We start from the raw sequence: 26,369 nt of genomic DNA on the forward strand, positions 1-26,369 counted from the left end.
TCAAGTACAAAGCACTTTATTACAAAGGAAAAATAATATTTTGAAAGTTAAGTCCAAAATAGACTGTAGGCCCTGAGAGGGAGAGGATTGAAGGCAGCCTGCTCCTAAGGCTGAGTCAACATTGATTACTGCTGGAGAAACTCCCTTTACGGGAGTCTTACATGATTATTCATAGGAGGTGGGTGGGAAGAGGAGTTACTAGCAACCATGTTCTGGGTGGTCCTTGGCATGCACATGTGCAGTGGCTGTACATGCTTGTTCACACATCTCATGTCTCATTAGCATCTTCAATCTCCACCCAAGGGTGTGTTTTTTACTACTGTGATGAGCAAAGAGTCAGTCCGAAGACAGGTGAAATCAAAATGCACATGTTCTTTGCATGGTAAATTCCCTACTGGAGATAGTTTTGCTTGAATGAGCCGGACTACAAAGCGAATGTGGAGCTTATTGTGTTGATTGTATGGTCATTACCATCGCTATGTCCCGAGGACATGGTTACTTCCCTCATTACCCAACCTGCCTCAATTCCAACACCTGCTTAAACTCACACAAGCAAATAAATGTCATTTCAGCACTACTTTAGAGCTTATTCAGTGCGGCCTTTGACATCCCTTAGAGGAGTTGTGCAAGCATGATTTTATTCTGTAAAGCTTCTGCTTTTTCAGTCTGCAGAGCTGAGACATTGATAATTTTATTCTCAAATATTTAGGGACTTTTTTATAAAAAGATTTTCATGTCTTGGTAACAAATTTCACTTACAAAATTTGCCAAAACAGGCACACACACACAAAAAAAGAGACAGCAGGAGGGATCACTTATATTTTTCTTTCCTATGGAGTATATCTCTGTTCCTGCTTCTCTTTTCACTTCCCTGGGCCTGGGGGAAGGACAGCTCCCTTGGACCATGAAAGAAAAATGATATGGAAACATCTGTCTTTATTGCCTCCCCCAACCCTTCCATTTCTGCTCTAGCTGTGCCCATTCTCCCTCCCATGCCCTGGCCCATAAGCCTTTTCCTTCTCCTAACCTCGCTAAGAGTCCAGACTCTCATCTAGAGCTCGCTCCTCAGTGGGAAGTGAGTCATTACCCACTAGAGGGTAGAAAAGGAGAGAGAGAGGCCAGAGCCGGGGGCTGGGGCAGAAGGTGCAGAAGGAAGGAAGGAGGTTAGAGTGAGAAAAACTTCCAAATGAGGAGTGATGTGTGAGTGCTCAGAGGGTGACTGAGGACATCCCCAGCATCTCCACTGAGGAGGGAGGAGGGAGGCGGCCTTGGGTGCTGGGCCAGATAGGGGGGCAGGGTCTGGATGAGATACCCCCATCCGCAACCCTGGTCCTCTGAAAACACCTCATCCAGTCACACTGAGGAGCCCCTCCAGGCCCAGGAGCCCCTCCAAGCAGGTGTATCTCAGCTGGAAGGACTCCCACAGCTGCTCAGACTTGGTAAGTCTCATCTCCCTGAGTCTTGAGTCCCTTTGGGTCTTGAGTCCAGGGTCAGCTTCTTCCCTTCCTGCAGCCAGGTCAGTGTGAGGTTGGCAGATGAGAAGCCAGATGCTTCTGGTGTGGCTGCCCTCAGGGTCCTCCTCGTCAGGCACCACAAGCCCTGGGGAGGGAGGCACTCGATATAGGAGAAGAGAGAGCAGAGAGCTGGAGTGAGGGTGGGACGCACTTCATTCTGCCTCCCCTCCTCTCCTAGTCTTCCTCCACACGCCAGTGCCTTCCCCTCCCCAACTCCAGGACTTGTAAGAGCCACAACAGGAAGGGGAGACCTGGGTCCCCACCACTCTCTGAAGAAGTCTTTCCATAAGTGTGTCCACCCTCTTTCCACTCTAGCTTTAGGGTCTGCCTCAGTGCAGAGCCCTGGGTATGTACAGAGCATGGGTGTACATGAGGGTGATTCTGGGAGGTTCTTCCCTCACACACACCGGCATGGCTCAGTTTCTCTCCTCTTGAAGTCTGCTCGAATGGCCCCTTCATGAGGCCCATCCTGACCACTCTACTTAAAATGCTGTCTGTATTACTTCGCATTATTTTTTCTTTTTATCACCTATCACTTTCCAAGTGTAAAAGTCCTTTTCCAAAGATGGCCTCAACAATATCTCCCATCCCACATTCTCTTCAGCAATGTGACCCTGTCATCCCCTATCAAAAACTGATCCTAATCCCCCTCTTTTTGGATCTGGGACTTGCTTTGGTGACTAGAATATGAGGAACATGATGCTGCCTGACTTCTGAGGTTTCAGCATAAGATGCTCTGAGGTTCTGGCTTAGCTACTTAAAACACCTGGACCCCAGGTGTGGAGCCGGAAGCAGCCGGGTCACATGGAGCAGCAGGTGGATGAGAACCCATGTCACCTGGTTCATAGCCTCAGTGAGTTCCCAGCCAACAGCCAGCGCCAACTGCAGCCCTGTGCAGGAGCCTCCTGGATGCGTTGTACCAGCTGGGCTCCAGATGATGGCAGCCCCAGGCCATGTCACATGGAACAGAAGAGCTGCCCAGCTGAGCCCAATCAGCCCACAGAATGAGAGATAATATAAAGGTTTTTCTTTGAGAAAGAATTTCGCTCTTGTCACCCAGGATAGAGTGCAATGGTGCAATCTCAGCTCACCACAACCCCTGCCTCCCAGGTTCAAGCGATTCTCCTGCGTCAGCCTCCCAAATAGCTGGGATTACAGGCATGTGCCACCACGCCAGGCTAATTTTTTGTATTTTTAGTAGAGATGGGGTTTCACCATGTTAGCCAGGATGGTCTGGAGCTCCCGACCTCAGGTGATCCGTCCACCTTGGCCTCCCAAAGTGCTGGGATTACAGGCGTGAGCCATCGTGCCCATCCAAAGGTTGGTTTTTATATGTTAAGATTATTTGTTACCCAGCAATAAATTGCTGGAACACATCCATAGAATCCACTACTGTTATTGTATTTTTCTTTGTTGTCTGTTTTTCAGACTGTAAGCACCAGGGAACAGGTGTTAGTGTCTTTTGATTAAATGATCACCAGGCCTAGAAAAATGCCTGGCAGAGAAGCATTTACTAAATATTTATTAAATAGATGAATAAATGCTGTGACCAGAATTCCTTAATACTGGGTCTGAGCATGGAAAGGGGGGAGTTGCTGGTTTGGTTTTGGTGCTTGTTTAGTCAGCTTGGGCTGCCATAACACAGCACCACAGATGGATTGGTTAAACAACAGACATTTGTTTCTCACAATTCTAGGCCCTGGAAGTCTGAAGTTAGGGAACCAGCAGATTCAGTTCAGGGCAAGGGCCCTCTTCCTGCCTGGCAGACAGCTGCCTTCTTGCCATATCCTCACGTGGTGAAAAGAGTGGGAGCTCCGGTCTCTTCCTCTTCTTTTTTTTTTTTTTTTTTTTTTTTTTTCTGCCTGTATTTCAGAGGATCTCTCTCTTCTTAAAAGGACACTAATCCCATCATGGGGGCCCCGACCTCTCAACCTCATCTGAATCTAATCACCTCCCAAGATGCCACCAGTCTCAAGGAGTTTACCATCGAGGTGGAAGCAAAGATGCTAGAGCAGAATGGAAAAATAGGTGTCGGGCCGGGCGCGGTGGTTCACACCTGTAATCCCAGCACTTTGGGAGGCTGACCCAGGTGGATCATGAGGTCAGGAGTTCGAGACCAGCCTGGCCAATATAGTGAAACCCCGTTTCTACTAAACATACAAAAAATTAGCTGGGCGTGGTGGCGAGCTCTGGTTTCAAACCAGGCTGGTTTCAAACTCCTGACCTCAAGAGATCCGCCCACCTCAGCCTCCCAAAGTGCTGACATTACAGGTGTGAGCTACCTGGCAAAACTCCTATTTTTAAAACACTGCATAATAGTCCATAGTTCATTGAATGGACTATAGCAATAAACATTGCTACATATTCTGAACCTCAGCTGTCTCCTTTTCTCCTTCTTTCCTTTTCTTTCTTTCTTTTTCCTTCTTTCTCCATCTCAAAAAAATAAAATAATAAAATAAATACATAAATAAATAACAATAATGTAAGGCCGGTTGCCTCGCCAGGAGCTCGGACACACATCCCCCACTCCCCCCTCTTTTTTCCGAAAGCTCGAACCTGCTCCAGCAAGTTCCCTTCTCCCCTTCTCACACAGCCTGACTTTCCCTTAAAGAACCCAGTATGCAAGCGGGGTCTTGTGATTCTAGCCAATAGCAGCCAAGTCTTTCTAGCCAATAGCAGCCGAATAATTCTAACCAATAGCAACCAAGTCCTGTATGCAAACAAAGGCTTGTAACCTTACCCAATAGTAGTCCTGCTCTCCCACAACCAATCGAGCTCCTTCACTCCCTATAAAACCCCAAGTCTGAGAGGAGTCCGTGGGACTTCTCCAGCCCCTCCTGTGGGACCGCAGAACCTCGCCTGGGAGCCTGAATAAACCCTTCATATTGGATCTTCTTGTGTTGGCCTCAGTTTCTTCCTTTTAAACTCGGCAAGAACAAACCTTACAAATAATATGTAACGTTTCTACCAAGGCATTTTGAGGTGATGGCAGGGAGAAACAAAGCCAATCCCACCCTTTTGGGCTAGGGAAAGCCGAGATGGCCTTCGGCTCCCAGTGAGTCACTCCCCAGGGTCCAAGTCTGGCTGCCCCTTCCTCTCCAAGCCTCCCAGGTCTTCTATCCACAGCTGTCCTTTTCCAGCCCACCTCCAGCCCCTTCTGTTCTGACCCATCAACTACGTTTGCTCCCTCAGCACTTGCCTTAGACACCCGGACTCAAGAGCACAGCAGCGACTTCCTCCTCACAGACTTGAGGCTCCACTGCTGGGTCCGGAAAAGAAAGACAAACAGCCCAGCGTGGTCGCTTACATAACCCGGGGAGGAGCTGCGCTCGGCGCCCACAAGCATTTTGAATTCTGCAGCCTGGAGTTCACTGCGAGGACTGGGATCACCCGTCACCCCGCCCTGGTCTACGGAAAATGACAAGTTTTACTGACACGGAAACGGAATAACGGCGCTGCGGGCTGGGGAGGGCGGAGCTGCCTTTCGGCTTCTGGTCTCCAACTGCGGGGCACTCACACCTAACGCTGTAAAATGCAGACCCGCGGGCAGGAATTCTGAGTCCAGGCTGGAGCCCGATCTGGAATCCGACTCGCTTGAAACAGCACCAAGGTGGATTCGGAACCCGGCAAGTAGGGAAATGCGCCTCAGCCCCTCCCACCGGCCGCCCACGGATTCTAGGATCCGAAAAGCTTCCTGCTGCTTTGACACCCCGGTAAGGCAGCGCCCGCCTCTGCGTGGTTCTGGTGGAAACCGGCTCCGCCACGCGGAAGAAAATCCACTACTAAGGGGCCAAGAAAAATCCTCCCATGGTCCCGCCCCTTCACTGAGGATCCTAATTTATACCCCGAGTGTGGCCCCCATCAAAGTCGGGAGTGACAGGCGAGCACAGTGTCTTACGACTGTAATCCCAGCACTTTGGGAGGCCAAGGCGGGCGGATCACAACGTCAAGAGATCGAGACCATCCTGGCCAACATGGTGAAACCCCGTCACCACTAAAAATCCAAAAATTAGCCGGGCGCTGTGGCACGTGCCTATAGTCCCAGCTACTGGGGAGGCTGAGGTGGGAGGATCGCTTGAGCCTAGGAGTTCTGGGCTGTAGTGCGCTATGCCGATTGGGTGTCCGCACTAAGTTCGGCATCAATATGGTGACCTCCCGGGAGCGGGGGACCACCAGGTTGCCTAAGGAAGGGTGAACCGGCCCAGGTCGGAAACGGAGCAGGTCCAAACTCCCGTGCTGATCAGTAGTGGGATCGCGCCTGTGAATAGCTACTGCACTCCAGCCTGGGCAACATAGCGAGACCCCGTCTCTTAGAAAAAAAAAAAAAAAATTAGCCAGGCGTGTTGGCAGGCGCCTATAGTCCCAGCTACTTGGGAAGCTGAGACAGGAGAATCGCTTGAACCCGAGGAGGCGGAGATTGCAGTGAGCCGAGATCGTGCCACTGCACTCCAGCGTGGCGACTGAGCGAGACTCTGTCTCAAAAAAAAAAAAAAAAAGTCTGGAGTGACCTTCACTGAAATGATACAAGACCAGCGGGGCCCAGGGCGCTCGGCTCACAGAATGAGGTGACAGCGCTGCCTCGGGTCCCTTCCCTGACCTGCCCCAGGCGGACGCGGTCACGTGTGTTGGCCTCGAGGCTGGAATACATTGGGGATCAAATGTAGAGAGTGGAGAAAGGATCTCATGAGACTACCACGAGAGAAATTTAATTTTTTTTTTTTTTGGAAACGGAGTTTCGCTCTTGTTACCCAGACTGGAGTGAAATGGTGCGATCTCGGCTCACCGCAACCTCCGCCTCCTGGGTTCAAGCAATTCTCCTGCCTCAGCCTCCTGAGTAGCTGGGACTACAGGCGTGCGCCACCATGCCCAGCTAATTTTTGTGTTTTTAGTAGAGACGGGGTTTCACCATGTTGACCAGGATGGTCTGGATCTCTTGACCTCGTGATCCACCCACCTCGGCCTCCCAAAGTGCTGGGATTATAGGCGTGAGCCACCGCACCTGGCCCGAGAATTTTAATTTTTTTTTAAAAAAATGAGAGTGGAGAAAGGAGAGAAGGCTGGGAGGACGTGTTGAAGAAAGGAATAGCCAGCGCTATGGTTCATACCCTATAAAACTAGCGTTTTCTATTCTCTCATAACGCAAAAAGAAAAACAAGAAATTAGAAAAAATTAATTTAAAAAAAAAATTTAAAAACTAGCGTTTTCTGGAGGCGAGGCAGAAGGATCCTCTGATTCCAGGTTGCAGTGAGCCAGGATCGTACCACTGCACTCCAGCCTGGGCGACAGAACGAGAACCTACTTTTATATACTTTTCATATTTTCTGTAATTAAGCAAGTTTTACTTTATTTTAGGATAAAATTTCTATCGTGAATTTTAAAAACATTTAAAATAAAATTTTAATTAAGGCTGGGCCTGGTGGCTCACGCCTGTAATCCAAGCACTTTGGAGGCCAAGGCGGGCAGATCACCTGAGGTTGGGAGTTCAAGACCAGCCTGACCAGCATGGTGAAACCCCGTCTTTAAATAAAAAAAGAAAATTTAAAAAATTTTTTTAATTAAAAAGCCCAAATGTCCTTTTCAAACGTAGCCTGAAGGAAATTCCTGTTAATGGCGCCTGTAGAAGGAGGAAAGGAACTCTGCCTCTACAATGCCTGACTTATCCTTGGCTCATAGGCATCGGCTGAGAGATAAAGGCAACACTGAGAATACCATCAACATAGAAATTACTGATTGTCATATAAAATTAATCTCACTACACCTGAGAAATGGGATAGATTGTCTCATTTTCACAGTTTGGACATCTGAGTCCCTGAAATATGAACACCTGACATGGATTCCCCAAAAATGTAGGTCGTGAGACTTAAAGGGCACTCGGTCTCCTGTGAAGCCCCCTGTGCATGCGTCACACCCACAGAGGCTCCACAGCAGCAGAAAGAGCACCCAGGGTCAGAGCCCAGGCGAGTTCACAGTCCGGGACCATCCACATCCGGGGTGTGAGAATGGGCTGAGGTGAGAGCCCAGCCCCTGCCTAGGCTGTGGGTGACAGGTCGGCGGGACAGTCAGCCAATGAGCACAGGTCCCAGTGCTCCTGGGGTTATCATCCTTGTTCATCCCCTGAAGACCTGAGCCCTGCAGATATCTGTACATTCCTTGTGGAGCTGTCTTCTCTTTTGAAAGTAAACAGTACTTTTCTAATCTTAAAGTCAGCCATTGTCACTCCTAGTGACACCTCCATTGGACAAGCTCCTAACTCCCACTGAAATTGGCCTCAGAGTTGCAGCTGAGCATTGGGAGCCAAGACAGGAAGTCACTGTGGGCTCTGCACCTGGCTGATGTGGAAGGTGGTCCTGAAAGTTAGTGTGTGACTAGGTGGGCTCTGGAGGGCGGGGATGTGCCTGGTGAGAGGAGAACAAGACAGATAAGAAGGATTCAAAAGCAAACTTCAGGGGGCCCTGTGCCCAGCACCAGGATTTAGAAAATCTTCCTCCAGCCACTTTTGGCCTGATTCATTCTGCTTTCCTGTCTATCATGCCATTGAAAGCAGTCCCTTCATTGAGTAATATTTCTCAACTATCTACCATGTGCCAGGCATTGTGTTTAAGGAGCTGGGGCTGAGGTAAGAGGAAACAAACCTTCCTTGCTCTCAAGGTTGTCCCAGTCTTGCTCAGGCAGAGATCAGTAAGGAAATGATAACACTAATGGTTGGCAGGACATGTACACATGCTTTGCAAACTCACAAGTAGACCATCTTCTATCAAGTAGGAGTCACATTCACAAAAGAGACAATGTTCAAGCTATGTTTTGAAGTATAAGTAAGAGCCCAGCAGGCACCTGGGACAAGAGAGCATTGCTCAGAATCCAGGACGTGAATTTCTTTCCCTGAGGGGCCAGACCAAGAATCGGACTAAGCTGATTGAGGAGCCAGGTGCTTCCTGGCAAGAAAGGGTGTCCCACATCTGACTATTCCAAAATCACAGCTACTCAATATTGAGACTCAAGACACAGAGAGAGAAAAAGAGAGAGAGGACTGAGGAAAAGCAGAATTCTCCAGGGGTGGGGAAGAGGTTAAAATGCAGTTTCTGATACAATATATGTGGGCAGTGCCAGAAAATTGCATTTCTAACAAATTTCCAGGTGATGCCAATGCTGTTTGTCTTTTTTTTTTTTTTTTTTTTTTTTTTTTTTTTTAAGACGGGGTTTCACCATGTTGGTCAGGCTGGTCTTGAATTCCCGACCTCAGGTGATCCGCCCACCTTGGCCTCCAAAGTGCTTGGATTACAGGCGTGAGCCACTACGCCCGGCCGCCAATGCTGTTTGTCTACAAACAGGACTACAATTTGAGAACCACTGCCCTAAAGCAATCTGGTTTGATCTCTAATAACAGAAGAGGACTGGGAGAGTTCTATGAAGCAGAGGTGTAGGATAAACAAGACCATGCCTGGCCCATCCCGGAGAACTCACGAGCCCAAGGCTACAGTTTTTGAATTCCATGGGAGTCTGGGGAATGGCAGACACCCAGGAGGAAACTGCCTGTGGTTCAGAGGGTAATGCATGGTCTCTGCTTCACACAGCACCTGGGTTTCCTGCCACTCCACAGTCTGGCCCCAACACCCTCAGTCCTTCCCACCCCTCCTCAAAACTTTGACCCACAGGCCTTGCTCTATTGCTCTCAGATGTTTGGCGCTGGGATATGACCCTAGGAGCTCGTGTACCTTCTGATCCAAATACAGGGTGACCTAGTATGACAACTGCAAGTGCACTCATAGGGATAATAGAATGGGCCAAGAATGAGAACCTTTGGTGGTGCACGCCTATAATCCCAGCTACTTGGAAGGCTGAGGTGGAAGGATCACTTGAGCCAGGGAGGTGGAGGTTACAGTGAGCCAAGATCAGGCCACCAACACTCCAGCCTGGACGAAAGAGTGAGACTCTGTCTCAAAAAAAAAAAGAGCTCAGATGTAGTGATTCACGCCTGTAATCCCAGCACTTTGGGAGACCGAGGCAGGTGGATCACTTGAGACCAGGAGTTCCAGACCACCTTGGCCAACATGGCAAAACCCCATCTCTACAAAAAATACAAAAATATGCACCTGTAGTCCCAGCTGCTCCAGAAGCTGAAGCAGAGAATCGCTTGAACCAGGGAGACGGAGGTTGCAGTGAACCAAGATCGTGCCAATGCATTCCAGCCTGGGTGACAGAGCAAGACTTCATCTCAAAAAAAAAATGAGAATCTTGAAAAGTTGGAAATGGCTTCAATTACGCATCCTCCAGAATTACCAGTGTTTTTTCTAAATATCACATCCTTGACCCCATATGGACACCAGAGGGCGACGTGAACTCACTGAAGCCACAATTGTTGCATTAGGCCATTAGAATCCCTTGTAAAGGCTGGGCACAGTGGCTCAAGCCTGTAATACCAGCATTTGGGAGGCCGAGGTGGGAAGATCATCTGAGGTCAGGAGTTCGAGAACAACCTGGCTAACATGGTGAAATCCCATCTTTACTAAAAACCTGTAATCTCTACTAGGGAGGCTGAGGTAGGAGAATCACTTGAAACCAGGAGGCAGAGGCTTCAGTGAGCTGAGATCACACCATTGCACGCCAGCCTGGGCAACAAGTGCTAAACTTCATCTCAAAAATATAAAAAGAATCCCTTGTAAATATTGGGCTTTGCCTGGGTGCAGTGGCTCACACCTGTAATGCCAGCACTTTGGGAGGCTGAGGGTGGGCCACAGTGGCTCACTTGAAGTCAGGAGTTCAACACTAGCTTGGTCAACATGGTGCAATCCCATCTCTACTAAAAATACAAAAATTAGCCAGGTGTGGCGGCATGCACCTGTAGTTGGGCATGGTGGTGCACACCTGTAGTCCCAGCTACTCAGGAGGCTGAGTCAGGAGAATCACTTGAGTTCGTAAGGCAGAGGTTTCAATTAGTCGAGATCATACCACTGCACTCCAGCCTGGGCAACAGAACAAGACTCCATCTCCAAAAAAAAAAAAAGGAGTGACAAAACTTTTAGACAATTTTTTTTTCTCTTAATGAAGGTAAGAGAAATCTATCAGGGTGAGTTATTTTTCCTTGAGTTTTCACTATGAGTTTTTTGGGTTTTTTTTTTCTCCTTGGAATTATCTTTCATTTTATGTTTTCATTTTGTTAAAAATTCAAAAGGCAAAAAGTCTCAGTCTTGGCCAGGGCAGTGGCTCATGCCTGTAATCCCAGCACTTTGGAAGGCCAAGGTGGGCTTATCACCAGGTCAAGATATTGAGACCAGCCTGACCAATACAGTGAAATCCCATCACTACTAAAACTACAAAAATTAGCTGGGCATGATGGCACTCGCCTGTAATCCCAGCTACTCGGGAGGCTAAGGCAGGAGAATTTCTTGAACTCAGGAGGTGGAGGTTGCAGTGAGCCGAGATCATGCCATTGCACTCCAGTCTGGGCAACAAGAGCAAGATTTAGTCTCAATAAATAAATAAATAAAAACAGACATTTGGCCATGCGTGGTGGCTCACGCCTCTAATTCCAGTACTTTGGAAGGCCAAGCAGGCAGATCACCTGAGGTCAGGAGTTCAAGACTAGGCTGGGCAACATGGTGAAACCCCATCTCTACTAAAAATACAAAAAAATTAGCCAGACGTGGTGGCAGGAGCCTGTAATCCCAGCTACTTGAGAGGCTGAGACAGGAGAATCATTTGAACCCAGGAAACGGAGGCTGTAGTGAGCCAAGACTGCACCATCCATTGCACTCCAGCCTGGGTGACAGACTGAGAATCCATCCAATAAAAAAAAAAGTAGATCTTTTATGCATATGCAAGCAAATATAAATGTGTGTATGTATGTGTATGTATATACATATATATATATATATGTAATTTCCCTCATTTCACATACATTTTAGCAAACTACATATCCTTTCCTGCATCTTGCTTTCTTTTTTCTTTTTGAGACAAAGTTTCACTCTGTCGCCCAGGGTGGAGTACCCTGGTATGATCACAGCTCACTGCAGGCTTGAACTCTTGGGCTTAAGGAATCCTCCTACCTTGGCATCCCCACTAGCTGGGACCACAAGTGTGAGCTACAACGTGTGGCTTATTTTTTTTTTTAATTGAGACAGAGTTTCACTCTTGTCACCCAGGCTGGAGTGCAATGGTGTGATCTTGGCTCACTGCAACCTCTGCCTCCAGGATTCAAGCGATTCTCCTGCCTCAGCCCCCCGGCTCCCATCTCTGCTAAAAATACAAAAATTAGTTGGGCATGGTGATGTACACCTGTAGTCCCCGCTACTCAGGAGGCTGAGGCAAGAGAATCACTTGTACCCAGTAAAAGGAGGTTGCAGTGACCTGAGATCTCACCAATGCACTCCAGCCTGGGTGACAGAGTGAGACTCCAACTCAAAAAAAAAAAAAAAGCTGGGCGCACTGGCTCACACCTGTAATCCCAGCACCTGAGGTTGGGAGTTCAAGACCAGCCTGACCAACATGGAGAAACCCCATCTCTACTAAAAATACAAAAAATTAGCCGGGTGTGGTGGCACATGCCTATAATCCCAGCTACTTGGGAGGCTGAGGCAGGAGAATCACTTGAACCTGGGAGGAGGTTGTGGTGAGAACAGAGATTGAGCCATTGCACTCCAGCCTGGGCAACAAAATCAAAACTCTGTCTCAAAAAACAAAAAATGGTGCAATAGCATGTATGGATCACATAGATATTATGACAAATACAGGCTGGGAGCAGTGGCTCACGCCTGTAATCCAAGCATTTTGGAGGCCAAGGCGGGCGGATCACTTGAGGTCGGGAGTTCAAGACCAACCTGACCAACATGGTGAAACCTGTCTTTAAATAAATAAGTAAATAAATAAAATAAAAAGATATTATGCCAAATACAAAAAGCCAAACACAAAGTAGGTCATACCCTATGCATGCAATTATAGGAAGTTTTAAAACCAGCAAAACTTCTCCATAGTGATAGTCATCAGATCCATGGCTACTCAGGGGTAGGGCAGAATCGAAGAGGGCAAAAGGAACTTTCTATATCTTGAGAGGGGTGTAAGTGACATGGCTGTATTTGTCAAAATTCATTGATAGATTTGCTAAAGATGTGATTATTTTACTATATGTAAATAGTGCAATTTTAAAATAAAATTTTAATAAATTTAATAAATGTTTAAAATAAAAATATTTTCAGGCCGGGCGCGGTGGCTCGCACCTGTAATCCCAGCACTTTGGGAGGCCGAGGCGGGTGGATCACAAGGTCAATAGATCGAGACCATCCTGGTCAACATGGTGAAACCCCATATCTACTAAAAATACAAAAAATTAGCTGGGCATGGTGGTACGTGCCTGTAGTCCCAGCTACTCAGGAGGCTGAGGCAGGAGAATTGCCTGAACCCAGGAGGTGGAGGTTGAGGTGAGCCAAGATCGCGCCATTGCACTCCAGCCTGGGTAACAAGAGCGAAACTCCATTTAAAAATAAAATAAAATAAAAATAAAAATATTTTCACAGGGGCAGTGGCTCACACCAGTAATTCCAGCACTTTGGAAGGCCGAGGTGGGCAGATCCCTTGTGGTTAGAAGTTTTAGACCAGCCTGGCAAACATGGGGAAACCCTATCTCTACAAAAAAATACAAAAATCACCCAGGTTGGCCGGGTGTGGTGGCTCACGCCTGTAATCCAAGCACTTTGGAGGCCAAGGCGGGAGCGGATCACCTGAGGTCAGGAGTTCAAGACCAGCCTGACCAACATGGTGAAACCCTGTCTTTTAAAAAAAAAAAAAAAAATCACCCAGGTGTGGTGGTGAGTGCCTGTTAGTCTCTGCTACTTGGGAGGCTGAGACAAGAGAATGGCTTGACTCTGTGAGGTGGAGGTTGTAGTAAGCCAAGAACGCATCACTGAACTCCAGCCTGGGCAACAGAGAGAGACTCCATCTCAAAAAAATAAAATAGGGTGGGGGACAAGGGGAAGGAGAGGATTAGGTCAAATACCTAATGCATTCGGGGCTTAAAACCTAGATGACAGGTTGATAGGTGCAGCAAACCACCATGGTATATGTATACCTATGTAACAAATCTACACATTCTGCATATGTATCCCAGAACTTAAAGTTAAAATAAAGAAAAAATAAATAAAATATTTTCATGTTAATAATAAAAAATAAAATAATTGGATCAGGCACAGTGGCTCACATCTGTAATCTCAGCACTTTAGGAGGCCGAGGTGGGAGGATCACCTGAGGTCAGGAGTTCCAAACCAGCCTGGACAACATGGTGCAACCTCATCTCTACTAAAAATACAAAAATAATGGCCAGGCACGGTGGCTCATGCCTGTAATCCCAGCACTTTGGGAGGCCGAAGGGGGCGGATCACAAGGAGATCAAGACTATTCCTGGCTAACACGGAAACCCTGTCTCTACTAAAAATACAAAAAATTAGCCAGGCGTGGTGGCACACACCTATAGTCCCAGATATGAAGGAGGCTGAGGCAGGAGAATCACTTGAGTTTAGGAGGTAAAGGATGCGGTGAGTCCAGATCGCACCACTGCAGTCAAGCCTGGCGACAGACACTCTGTCTTAGGAGAAAAAGAGAGAGAGAGAGAATTAGGGGCAAAGTAATATATGAAGACATCTGTCACAACATTGTAAAGGCAAAAATGAAACAAGCAAAAATTCATTAATAAGGGGCTGGCTAAGTAAAATTAGAATACAATGGATTTCTCAATTTATGTACCTTTTTCTTTTCTTTCTTTCTTTTTTTTTGAGACAGTTTTTGCTCTTGTTGCCCAGGCTGGAGTGCAATGGCAAAATCTCAGCTCACCGCAACCTCTAGCTCCCGGGTTCAAGCAATTCTCCTGCCTCAACCTCCCAAGTAGCTGAGATTACAGGCATGTGCCATCATGCCTGGCTAATTTTGTATTTTTAGTAGAGACAGGGTTTCTCCATGTTGGTCAGGCTGGTCTCGAACTTCCAACCTCAGGTGATTCACCTCCCTCAGCCTCCCAAAGTACTGTGATTACAGGCATGAGTCACTGCACCTGACCTACTTTCTTTCCTTTTTTTTTTTTTCAATAGAGACAGGGCCTCGCTCTTGTCCAGACTGAAGTGCAGTGGCACAATCATAGATCACTGCAGCCTCTAACTCCTGGGCTCAAGAGATCCTCCAGCCTCAGCCTGTCAAAGTGCTGGGATTACAGACCCAGACCTGAGCCACCATACCCAACCTCACTTTTCTTAGAATGTATCCTTGTATTGTTGTGTATCTTAATAAACAGTTATCCATATCCAGTTGGCTACAGACTCTGTGGAGGTAGGTACTACCCCATACTTTGATAGCCTAAAAGTCAAATATTCTGCCCTGTTATTCTGAAAACCATACGAATCATTTTTCTTTCTTTTTTTTTTTTTTAGACGGAGGCTTGCTCTGTCGCCCAGGCTGGAGTGCAGTGGCGCGATCTCGGCTCACTGCAACCTCTGCCTGCTGGGTTCAAGCGATTCTCCTGCCCCAGCCTCCTTAGTAGCTGGGACTACAGGCGCACACCACTACACCCAGCTAATTTTTGTCTTTTTAGTAGAGACGGGGTTTTACCATGTTGGCCAGGATGGTCTGGATCTCCTGAGCTCGTGATCTGCCTGCCTCAGTCTCCCAAAATGCTGGGATTACACGGGATTACAGACTTGAGCCACTATACCAGGCCTCTTTTTTTTTTTTCTTTTTTTTTGGGGGGGCGGGGGACACAGTCTTCCCTGTCACCAAGGCTGGAGTACAACGGCGCGATCTCAGCTCACTGCAATCTCCACCTCCCGGATTCAAGTGATTCTCTTGCCTCAGCCTCCCGAGTAGCTGGGATTACAGGCACGTGCCACCAAGCCCAGCTAATTTTTGTATTTTTAGTAGAGACGGGGTTTCACCAAGTTGGACAGGCTGGACTCCAACTCCTGACCTCAGGTGATCCGCCCACCTCGGCCTCTCGAAGCACTGGGATTACCGAGCCCGGCCAAACCCCAAATTCTTTTTTTTTTTTTCCCCCAGACGGAGTCTCACTCTGTCGCTCAGGCTGGAGTGCAGTGGCAAGGTCTCGGCAGACCGCAACCTCCACCTCCTAGGTTCAAGCGATTCTCCTGCCTCAGCCTCCCAAGTAGCTGGGATTACAGTCTCCTGCCACCGCACCCGGCTAAGTTTTGTATTTTTAGCCCACCCTCGGCCTCCGAAAGTGCTGGCATTACAGGCGTAACCGCGCCAGGCCCCAAAGTCCAAATTCTAAGTATGGGTGGGCCAAATCACCCCCTGTCTCGGACTAGACTTAACCCTATGGAGTTCAAGGAAAAGGGAAAGTCCCGCCTCCGAAGCAGCTTCGGCCCAATGGGAGCCTCCCCATACGGGCTGCTTGGAGCAGGGCAGGACTATGCCGGGTGGGAGCTCGGCCTGTGATTTCTGCGGGACTGGTTGCTGGGGAGCTGCAGCTGAGCGAGAAGCACTACCCCCGGTGGCCTGCTCTCTTGCACACCCTCGTCCTACTGCTGTGCTTGCTGGAAACGGCTCGTTCCGGAAGTCAGGCCAGTGAGTGCAGGGCTCTGCTCCGTCCTCCATAGCTGCTAAGTGTGCCCCTCCCCCACAACGCCTGAGCCCCGTCCCCCTCTCCCCGCCCCGCCTTTCAGCGAGAGTACTGCCCTCGAGGGAAACTGAGGCCAGGTGCCACCACCACCACTGTAGGCCTGACGATGCCTCACGCGGCTGCTGAGTCTTATGGGGACTTAATTATGTAGCACCTCTCCCCTTCCTCTGAGCCATAACTTTCCCTAAACTGTGGCCTTTATGAGGCCCCTTGGGAGCGCTTTCTGGAGTCCAGGGAGGTCTGGGGCAATGGAGGTTGTGAGATAAGGTCAGGAGTAGGGGGTAGGGCTTCCTCTGAAACTGGTTGCCTCTGGTAAGCAATTCTCCCGTGTCTCCCACTTAAGCTTAAACTTGGCCAGTAATCCCAGGACTTTGGGAGGCCAAGGTGGGCAGATTGCTTGAGCTCCGGAGTTTGAGACCAGCCTGGACAACATGGTGAAAACCCGTCAATACAGAAAATACAAAAAAAATTAGCCAGGCTTGGTGGTGCATGCCTGTAGCCCCAGTTACTCTGGAGACTGAGGTGGGAGGATCAGTTGAGCCCGTGAGGCAGAGGTTGCAGTGGCATCATGATTGTGCCACTGCACTGCAATGTGGGTGACAGAGTGAGACCCTATCTCAAAAAAAAAAAAAAAAAAGAGAGAGAAGCCGGGCCTGGTGGCTCACGCCTGTAATCCCAGCACTTTGGGAGGCCGAGGCGGCCGGATCACCTGAGATTGGGAGTTCAAGACCAGCCTGACCAACATGGAGAAACCCTGTCTCTACTAAAAATACAAAATTAGCTGGGCATGGTGCTGCACGCCTGTAATCCCAGAGGCAGGAGAATCACTTGAACCCAGGAGGCTGAGGTTGTGATGAGATGATATTGTACCATTGAACTCCAGCCTGGGCAACAAGAGTGAAACACCATCTAAAAAAAAAAAAAGATTCTCGGCTGGGCGTGGTGGCTCACGCCTGTAATCCTAGCACTTTGGGAGGCCAAGCCCGGCAGATCACGTGAGGTCAGGATTTCGAAACCAGTGGTGGCCAACATGGTGAAACCTCACCTCTACTAAAAATACCAAAAAAAGGCCGGGCGCGGTGGCTCACGCCTATAATCCCAGCACTTTGAGAGGCCGAGGCGGGTGGATCACAAGGTCAAGAGATCGAGACCATACTGGTCAACAAGGTGAAACCCCATCTCTACTAAAAATACAAAAATTAGCTGGGCATGGTGGCGCACGCCTGTAGTCCCAGCTACTCGGGAGGCTGAGGCAGAAGAATTGCTTGAACGTATGAGGCGGAGGTTGCGGTGAGCCGAGATCGCGCCATTGCACTCCAGCCTGGGTAACAAGAGCGAAACTTCGTCTCAAAAAAAAAAAAAATACCAAAAACAAAATTAGCGGGGGGCGGGCGGCGGCGGAGTTATGGCACCACTGCACTCCAGCCTGGGCAACAGAGCAAGACTCTGCCTCAAAAAAGGAAAAAAAAAAAAAAAAATGCCGGGCGCAGTGGCGTGTGTGCCTGTAGTCCCAGCTACTTGGAAGGCTGAGGCTGGAGGATCGCTTGAGCCCAGGAGTTCTGGGCTGTAGTGCTATGCTGATCGGGCATCCTCACTAAGTTCAGCATCATCAATATGGTGACCTCCCGGGAGCACGCGACCACCAGGTTGCCTAAGGAGGGGTGAACCGGCCCAGGTGGGAAACGGAGCAGGTCAAAACTCCCGTGCTGATCAGTAGTGGGATCGCGCCTGTGAATAGCCACTGCACTCCAGCCTGAGCAACATAGCAAGACCCCGCAAAACAGCAACAAAAATAGGCTGGGCATGGTGGCTCATGCCTGTAATCCTGTATTCCCAACACTGTGGGAGGCCAAGGTGGGCTGATCACAAGGTCAGGATCCTGGCCAATATGGTGAAACCCTGTGTCTACTAAAAGTGCAAAAAAATTAGCTGGGCGTGGTGACTAGCCTTTTTTTTTTTTTTTTTTTTTGGATCGCGCCACTGTCACGATCTCAGCTCACTGCAACCTCCACCTCCTGGGTTCAAGCTATTCTCCTGCCTCAGCCTCCCGACCGAGTAGCTGGGACTATAGGCGCCCTCTACCACACCCAGCTAATTTATGTGTGTATATGTGATGTGTGTGTGTGTGTGTGTGTGTGTATATATATATATGTATTTATTTATTTATTTATTTATTTTTGAGACAGAGTCTTGCTCTGTCGCCCAGGTTGTAGTGCAGTGGTGTGATCCTGGCTCACTGGGAGTAGCTGGGTAGCTGGGATTTCTTTGAAATCTCATGTGTGTCTTGCACTTAGGAGCACATTTGAATTTGGACTAGCCACATTTCACATGCTCAGTTGCTACATGTGGCTAATGGCTACCATATAGGACAGCACAGACCTACTGCACAGCTTAACTGAGAGATCCTAGCAACAACTACTTATCTTACATCACATGTGTCTCAAGAATGTTACTATTATTACGGCCGGGCGCGGTGGCTCAAGCCTGTAATCCCAGCACTTTGGGAGGCCGAGGCGGGTGGATCACGAGGTCAAGAGATCAAGACCATCCTGGTCAACATTGTGAAACCCCGTCTCTACTAATACAAAAAAATTAGCTGGGCATGGTGGCGCGTGCCTGTAATCCCAGCTACTCAGGAAGCTGAGGCAGGAGAATTGCCTGAACCCAGGAGGCGGAGGTTGCGGTGAGCCGAGATCGCCCCATTGCACTCCAGCCTGGGTAACGAGAGCGAAACTCCGTCTCCAAAAAAAAAAAAAAAAAAAAAAAAAGAATGTTACTATTATTATTATTATTTTAAGATGGAGTCTCTATTGCCCAGGCTGGAGTGCAGTGGCATGATCTCAGCTCACTGCAACCTCTGCCTCCCAGGTTCAAGCAATTCTCCTGCCTCAGCCTCCCAAGTAGCTGGGATTACAGGCAGGTGCCACCATGCCCGGCTAATTTCTTATATTTTTATTTTATTTTATTTTATTTTATTTATTTTAAAGATGGGGTTTCACCATGTTGGTCAGGCTGGTCTTGAACTCCCGACCTCAGGTGATCCACCCGCCTTAGCCTCCAAAGTGCTTGGATTACAGACGTGAGCCACCACACCTGGCCAATTTCTTATATTTTTAGTAGAGATGGGGTTTCACCCTGTTAGCCAGGATGGTCTGGATCTCCTGACCTCTTGATCCCCCTGCTTCAGCTTCCCAAAGTCTAGGATTACAGACGTGAGCCACCGCGTCCAGCTAAAAAATACATATTCTTGAGCTGGGTATGGTAGAAGGTCCCTGTAGTTCCAGCTACTAAGGAGGCTAAGGTGGGAAGATTACTTGATCTCAGGAGTCCCAGGCTGCAGTGAGCTATGATCATGCCTCTGCATTCCAGCCTGGAAAACATAGCAAGACCACATATTTTTTTAGAGATGGGGTTTCACCATGTTGGCCAGGATGGTGTCCATCTCCTGACCTTGTGTTCTGCCCACCTCCCAAAGGGCTGGGATTACAGGCATGAGCCACTCTGGCCTTTTTTTTTTTTTTTTTTTTGAGACAGAGTCTCTCTCTCTCGCCAGGTGCCAGGCTGGAGTGTAGTGGCACGATCTCGGCTCACTGCAACCTCCACCTCCCAGGTTCAAGCAATTCTCCTGCCTCAGCCTCCCAGGTAGCTGGGACTATAGGCGCACGCCACCACGCCCAGCTAATCTTTTTGTATTTTTAGTAGAGACAGGGTTTCACCATGTTGACCAGTATAGTCTCGATCTCTTGACCTCGTGATCCACCCACCTCGGCCTCCCAAAGTGCTGGGATTACAGGCGTGAGCCACCACACCCGGCCTAACAATATTTTTTGTATTTTTAGTAGAGTTGGGGTTTCACCATGTTGGCCAGGCTGGTCTCAAACTCCTGACCTCAAGTGATCTGCCTACCTCAGCCTCCAAACTGCTGGGATTATAGGCATGAGCCACCACTCCCAGCCTGGCCTCCTCCTATATCTCTTGATCAAACTTAAGGGGAAAACCTCTAAAGGCTTTCCCAGGAAGGCTGCTTGGAGGTAGGTGGTGGGTACAGGGAGGTCTGTGCCAAAATCTCATTGAACAGCACTCCCACCTCTCCCACCCCCATTTCTCTTCACAGGTGTGCAGAGAGACGTCTACATTCCCATGTCAAGTAAGTGGGCTGGGTAGATGGGAGGGCATATGAGAGTGGGGCAACAATTTTATATCTGAGTTGGAAGGAAATTTAGAGTTCATTTAGTTCAAATCCTCTTTCCTAGGTGAGGAAACTGAGGCACAGAAGGGGGAGGTACCATTAGCTGGGGAATCAGAGCCAGGACTTAGAACATGGTCCTTAGCCTCCTAGTTTGTTCCCGACTTTTCCCAGCTCACCCACCTCTCTTGCTCTCACCTCTGACCCGCTGCGGGCTACAACCAGAGAGCTGATTCCTCTGTTTGAGGTAAGAGTGTCTTTGGAATAAGATGACCTCAGGGCCAGGTGCAGTGGCTCAGGCCTGTAATCTCAGCACTTTGGGAGGCCAAGGTGGGTGGATCACCTGAGGTCAGGAGTTCAAGACCAGCCTGGCCAACATGGTGAAACCCTGTCTTAATTTAAAAAAAAAAAAAAGACGACCTCACTTTGCACATCTCCTGGGGGAGATCAGAGGGTCCATTGTTGAGAAGAGGGGGTTTGGTCCACAGTGAACAAAGGAATCTGTCCAAATTGCTGTTAAGGGGGATCATCTCCCAAGGTGGGCCAAGCCAGAAGCCTCACTCAGCCCTCCATTTCTTCCCTTTCTTTTGCCTTCAGATAGACAAGCCCAGATGTCAAAATAAGTGGTTTTCTAAACCTGGTCGAGAAGTCTCCATTGGGCCCAACTGAGTTTTTTCAGCTGATTTCTCAACCAAACAGCACCCCATCTCCAAGTGAGGGGAAGGAAGGCTGGGCTGACAGCAACAAGTCTGCTCCTTTCAATTCTCCCCACCCAGCCATGCTGGCCGCCACACCTGGTGGGGAGAGGTGTACCTCATCTGGGTCTCCTGGCAGTGCTCTGTGAAGAGTCTTGACATTGCACTGCAATAATAAAGATGTGCCTGACTGGGTGTGGTGGCTCACACCTCTAATTCCAGTACTTTGGGAGGCCAAGGCGGGCAGATCACCTGAGGTCATGAGTTCAAGACCAGCCTGGCCAACATGGTGAAATCCCATCTCCACTAAAAATACAAAAAATTAGCTGGGCCTGGTGGCACGTGGTTGTAATCCCAGCTGCTCAGGAGGCTGAGACAGAATTGCTTGAACCCAGGAGGGAGAGGTTGCAGTGAGCCAAGATTACCACACTGCACTCCAGCCTGGGTGACAGAGTGACACTCTATCTCAAAAATTTGTCAAAAAATGGCCGGGCACGATGGCTTATGCCTGTAATCCAAGCACTTTGGAGGCCAAGGTGGGCGGATCACCTGAGGTCGGGAGTTCAAGACCAGCCTGACCAACATGGTGAAACCCCCCAGCACTGGTCAGGGCCTCGGAGAGCTGGCCTTAGCAGAAGTGAAACGCCTACCCTTCAGACATAAGAGGACAGTGAGAAGGAAGGAACACATGCCCCAACCTCCGATCAGCCCTGAGCTCCCCAGCAGGGGGCTGGCTAGGACTCCAGGCATTCAGGAGGCTGACCCAGCTCATATCCAGCTACAAGGCAGGCAGGGACCCAGGCACCCACCCCTTGTCTGCGTCCCTCTCGGGAATAGGTCCATGGTCCAGGCCAGAAACACATCACCTACAGTACAAATTGTAATTTAAAAACGAGGGTGGTGTTGAGTGGGGAAATTGGGGAAGGTGTTTTAGAAGCCACTAGGAAAATGGGCAGCAGGGACACTCTTGGCTGGCTTGGGAGAGCGGTTTTGGGGAACCCAGACGACGGCAAGCTGAGAAACACTGGTGTGGAGATTCCAGCCAAATCCTAGGCCTGCTCCTCCCCCTCCTCTGGGAGGCTGTCTTCTTGGCAGACAGCAGAGAGATGCATGACAAAGGTGCCGTGAATAGCTCTGTCCTGGGGGTTGAGATGGCTGGGCAGGGCCCCCCTCCTGTTCTGAAGCCTGTTCCTCCCACCCCCACTAGGCCCCCATAAGCTACCTGCCTTTTGAGCAGTAGAGGCTGAGAGATGAACACAGCTCCAGCCCCACTGCCTTGTAAACCTACAGGCAGACCTATGGCAGGTATTGAAATGCACGCATTCAATTAGGCTCAAAAAGTGTACAGACAGGAGATGGGCGCATGACAGTCAGGGGTCAAAAGACTCACAGATGCCACCAAGATGAAGACAGCTGGCCACGGGACACCTCAGAAGGCAGCCCCTCAGAAGGCAGACAGAGCTGCTGACCCCAGCAGACAAGCCCAGGCAGGGCTGAGCCTGGAGCCTGCAATGATGGGAAGCCTTACTTAAGTGGACAGAGATCAGTGTGCCCAGTGCAGACCTGGCCTTCGAAGCTGTAGGAGCCCCCAGACTTACCCCAGGCCCTCCACTGGGAGCGTTTTGGGAGCAGACAGACAAACATCAACCCTCACAGACAGGCATTCCTTGGTGCTATTCTCTTGCAAACAGAATCAAGCACTAGGCCAGCAGCATGAGCCTCAGGATACTCCGGCCAGACCCAGAAAAACAGACCCTGACAGGGAGCTTCAGGCAGCCTTCCTGCACCCCTCCACAAATTGCTCTCTACCTCCTCTGCATCCTTCTGCCAGCCAGCCCCACTAAACAAAGCACATCACTCAATCTGGGGGTCTGGGGGAGGAATGCACAATGAGGCTGGACGCCTGAGTCCCCCAGAGGAAGGAGGAACTAGATACCTAGGTCCCTGTGGGGGGCCCTTGGTGCCCGTCTGAGGCTCAGTCTTTGAGGGGATTGCAGAAGGGGGTTGCTGGAGCTCCTTTTAGTGTCTCTGAAGAGGATTCTGTGTGAGGGGATGGGGACTGGGGGGTTGGGGAGCAGGAAGCAGTCCCCAGGGGAGCCATCCAGGCCCATTCAAGGGTTGAGCACTTGTTTAGGGTTAGAGCTGCCCCCTCTGGGGACCGGGATTGTCCAGCCAAGGCCATTGTCCTGCCCCCTTCCCCCAGTCCCTCCCAGGCTTCTTTGAACCTGAAGTCAGATATTTTTTTCTCTATACCCCCACCCCTTGGTTTTCCCCACCCAGGGCCTAGGGCTAGAGGCCTGGGCCAGGGAGGTGGGGGAGGGAGAAGGTGTTTTAGGAGCCACTGTGGGTTTTTTTTTTTTTTTTGAGACAGAGTTTCGCTCTTGTTACCCAGGCTGGAGTGCAATGGCGCAATCTCAGCTCACCACAACCTCTGCCTCCTGGGTACAGGCAATTCTCCTGCCTCAGCCTCCTGAGTAGCTGGGATTACAGGCACGCGCCACCATGCCCAGCTAATTTTTTGTATTTTTAGTAGAGACGGGGTTTCACCATGTTGACCAGGATGATCTCGATCTTTTGACCTCGTGATCCACCCGCCTCGGCCTCCCAAAGTGCTGGGATTACAGGCGTGAGTCACCGCGCCCGGCTAGCCGCTGTGGTATTAGATGTCTGAGTTTTGGTCAAGAGGGGAGCAAGAAGCCTGATGTGCAGGTTCTGCGGTGGAGGGGGCCCGAAGCGGGTGTCTGATCCCTCTGTTTGAACGAAGGTTGGGAAACTCAGGCCAGTCAGTCCAAAGCCTGGTCCCTTGAAGGGGAAGTAGGGGCCAACTCCTCAGTTAGATGAGGAGACTCCAGAGTCTGATTCTGGAAGACAGGGATACGGCATGGAGGACTTGTCTGGCAGTCTACTCTTGAAGATGGGGTGGAATTTGGCAGGCTGAGCAGATGGTGCTGGGCACCCAGGCTTCAGCGTGGCTGGGTTTGGCCAGTATCTGGAAGGGAATGCCTAGGGTTCTGGATGGATGGGTCAGGGGGAGGGCATAAGGGAGCAGCTGGCCAGGATGCTTATGGCTACTGATGGATTGAAGGATAGCCTCACACACAGGTTCAGTAAATTTGAGGAGCTGAGAGGATGACTGGGCCTCAGTGAAAGGACAGTGCCAGAGGTCTTTGGAGAGGGGATCAAGCACCTGGGTTCCTGAAGAACGTGGAGGTGTAGGAGGGATTCCAGACGGGGGGGTGAGCAGAGCCTGAGAGAGTGCCTGAGAGCCTGTTGGGAGTTTAAAGTTGGGTGTGGTGGCCCACAATCCTGACACTTTGGGAGGCAGAGGCAGGAGCATCGCTTAAGAATAGGAGTTCAAGACAAGCCTGGGTAACATAGCAAGACTCCCTTCTCTACTAAAAATAAAAAAATTATTTTTATTTTCAAGTGCTACTTGAAAATTTTCCCAGCCACTCAGAAGGTGGAGGCAGAAGAATTGCTTCAGCCCAGTAGATAGAGGTTGCAATGAGCCATGATCATGCCACTGCACTCCAGCCTGGGCAACAAAGTGAGACCCTGTCTTTTAAAAAGAAAAAAAAAGTTTCTGTGGGGGACCTGCACCGAGGTCCTGGAGGGGCACCCAGTTGTGTCTCCCGGTTTTCCTCTTCCACAGACACCACTGCCACCACCATTAGGCAAACACCCTTCGCCTCAGTTTCTCCCCCCCACCTCCCTCTCCTCCACCCATCCAGGGGGCGGGGCCAGAGGTCAAGGCTAGTGGGTGGGATTGGGGAGGGGGAGAGGGGTTGAGCAGTCCCTTGGCAAGCCCTCATTTCACCAGGCCCCCGGCTTGGGGCGCCTTCCTTCCCCATGGCGGGACACCTGGCTTCGGATTTCGCCTTCTCGCCCCCTCCAGGTGGTGGAGGTGATGGGCCAGGGGGACCGGAGACGGGCTGGGTTGATCCTCGGACCTGGCTAAGCTTCCAGGGCCCTCCTGGAGGGCCAGGAATCGGGCCAGGGGTTGGGCCAGGCTCTGAGGTGTGGGGGATTCCCCCGTGTCCCCCACCGTATGAGTTCTGTGGGGGGATGGCATACTGTGGGCCTCAGGTTGGAGTGGGGCTAGTGCCCCAAGGCGGCTTGGAGACCTCTCAGCCTGAGGGCGAAGCAGGAACCGGGGTGGAGAGCAACTCCGAGGGGGCCTCCCCGGAGCCCTGCACCATCCCCCCTGGTGCCGTGAAGCTAGAGAAGGAGAAGCTGGAACAAAACCCGGAGGAGGCAAGTGAGCTTTGACGGGGGTGCGATGTGGGGAGGTGGTCATGGCAGGGCAGCCTGAGTGGGAAGTGGTCACCTGCAGCTGCCCAGACCTGGAACCCAGGAGAGGAGCAGGCAGGGGCGTCTGCTCCGGGCGGGGAGGGGTGTGTATGGACTGCAGGCAGCCCTGGGAGGCAGGGGCCAGGTGGGAACTGGAAGCTGGAATTTGAAGAGACAACCACAGGTGAGGGCCGGGAGGCCTGGGGTAGTCGGAAGCTGGCCCAGGCTGGCCTTTGCTCTGGCCCAACCCTTGTCAGGGTTGCTCTCATTTCCTAGGCCTGCCCAGTCACTCATTACTGGCCCAGCACTCAGCTTGGGATTGGTTTGAGCCTCTTCTCCCACCCTTAGTCCTGCTTGAAAATTTGACCCTTATCAGACCCAAAATCTTGGCCTTAGGGTTAAGTATGGCCTGAGGGTAAAAACAGTGATTGTCCCAGGGGTTTTGTTCCTGAACGTCTACGGTGTGACTGGTTTCTGATAGGAGCTCCTGTTTAGGCTGTGTGTGTGTGCACGTGTGGCGCTGAGTCCAGTGTAGGGCTTGTCTTCCCTTGACCTCTGCTTGCCTCAGGCCTGTGACTCACCACTGTTTAAGGTGCACACCCTGGCATCCCTTGTAGAGAGCTGGATTTTGATTGATTTCATAAGTTGTAAACAAGAAAAAGAAATGGTGAGAGATTTCTCCAGGCCATTCCCCAAATGTAGAGCTGCTGAGGGATTGAAGGCATCCAGCCCTGCTGAGGAGTATTAAAGATGTATCTTCCAGTCGTCCAAGGCGACAAGTGTGAGCAGTTAGAAATCAGGTACTAAGCCTTGAGACCTCACAGAAAGGTGTGACTGTTTTCAGGAGTGACCGAGAAGCCCCAACCTCTTCGCAGGAGGTCACTGCTGGGCCTTGAATGATAATGGCTGCCAATTGTAGTCCACTAACTAAGTGCCTGGCTGTGTGCTCCGTTTATACATCATTATCTCATTAACCAGCACAAAATCTCCTAGGGGGAGGTATTATTATCCTATTTAACGGGTCTTAACTGCTAAATGGTGAAACAAGGATTTGGACCGGTGTTTACGTTATT

At 50.1% G+C, this 26,369-nt stretch overlaps 1 protein-coding gene and 1 long non-coding RNA gene across 3 annotated transcripts in view; one reads left to right on the top strand and one right to left on the bottom strand.

Annotated features, from left to right (window-relative positions):
* Positions 1 to 5,203, bottom strand: LOC135276620 (uncharacterized). The gene is made up of 2 exons (XR_010344159.1): positions 4,714 to 5,203; positions 1 to 1,599 (listed from the first exon to the last, which is right to left on the bottom strand). It is a non-coding gene; the product is annotated as an uncharacterized LOC135276620 (long non-coding RNA).
* The window catches only part of POU5F1 (POU class 5 homeobox 1), a 26,880-nt gene continuing 5,376 nt past the window's right edge, over positions 4,866 to 26,369 (top strand). The window contains exons 1-2 of one of the 2 annotated variants that reach the window (XM_064380616.1): positions 4,866 to 5,227; positions 20,240 to 20,272. In XM_064380616.1, coding sequence (XP_064236686.1) covers positions 5,153 to 5,227; positions 20,240 to 20,272 — 108 coding nt within the window. In that variant the 5' untranslated portion in view covers positions 4,866 to 5,152. Of the gene's footprint in view, positions 5,228 to 20,239; positions 20,273 to 24,855; positions 25,261 to 26,369 lie in introns of those variants that run through there. The other variant, XM_012435400.3, reaches the window with a different exon arrangement.

This window comes from Aotus nancymaae, unplaced genomic scaffold, assembly GCF_030222135.1.
Source record: "Aotus nancymaae isolate 86718 unplaced genomic scaffold, 86718_ANA_hifiasm-v0.15.2.pri h1tg000027l, whole genome shotgun sequence".
NCBI lineage: Eukaryota > Metazoa > Chordata > Mammalia > Primates > Aotidae > Aotus > Aotus nancymaae.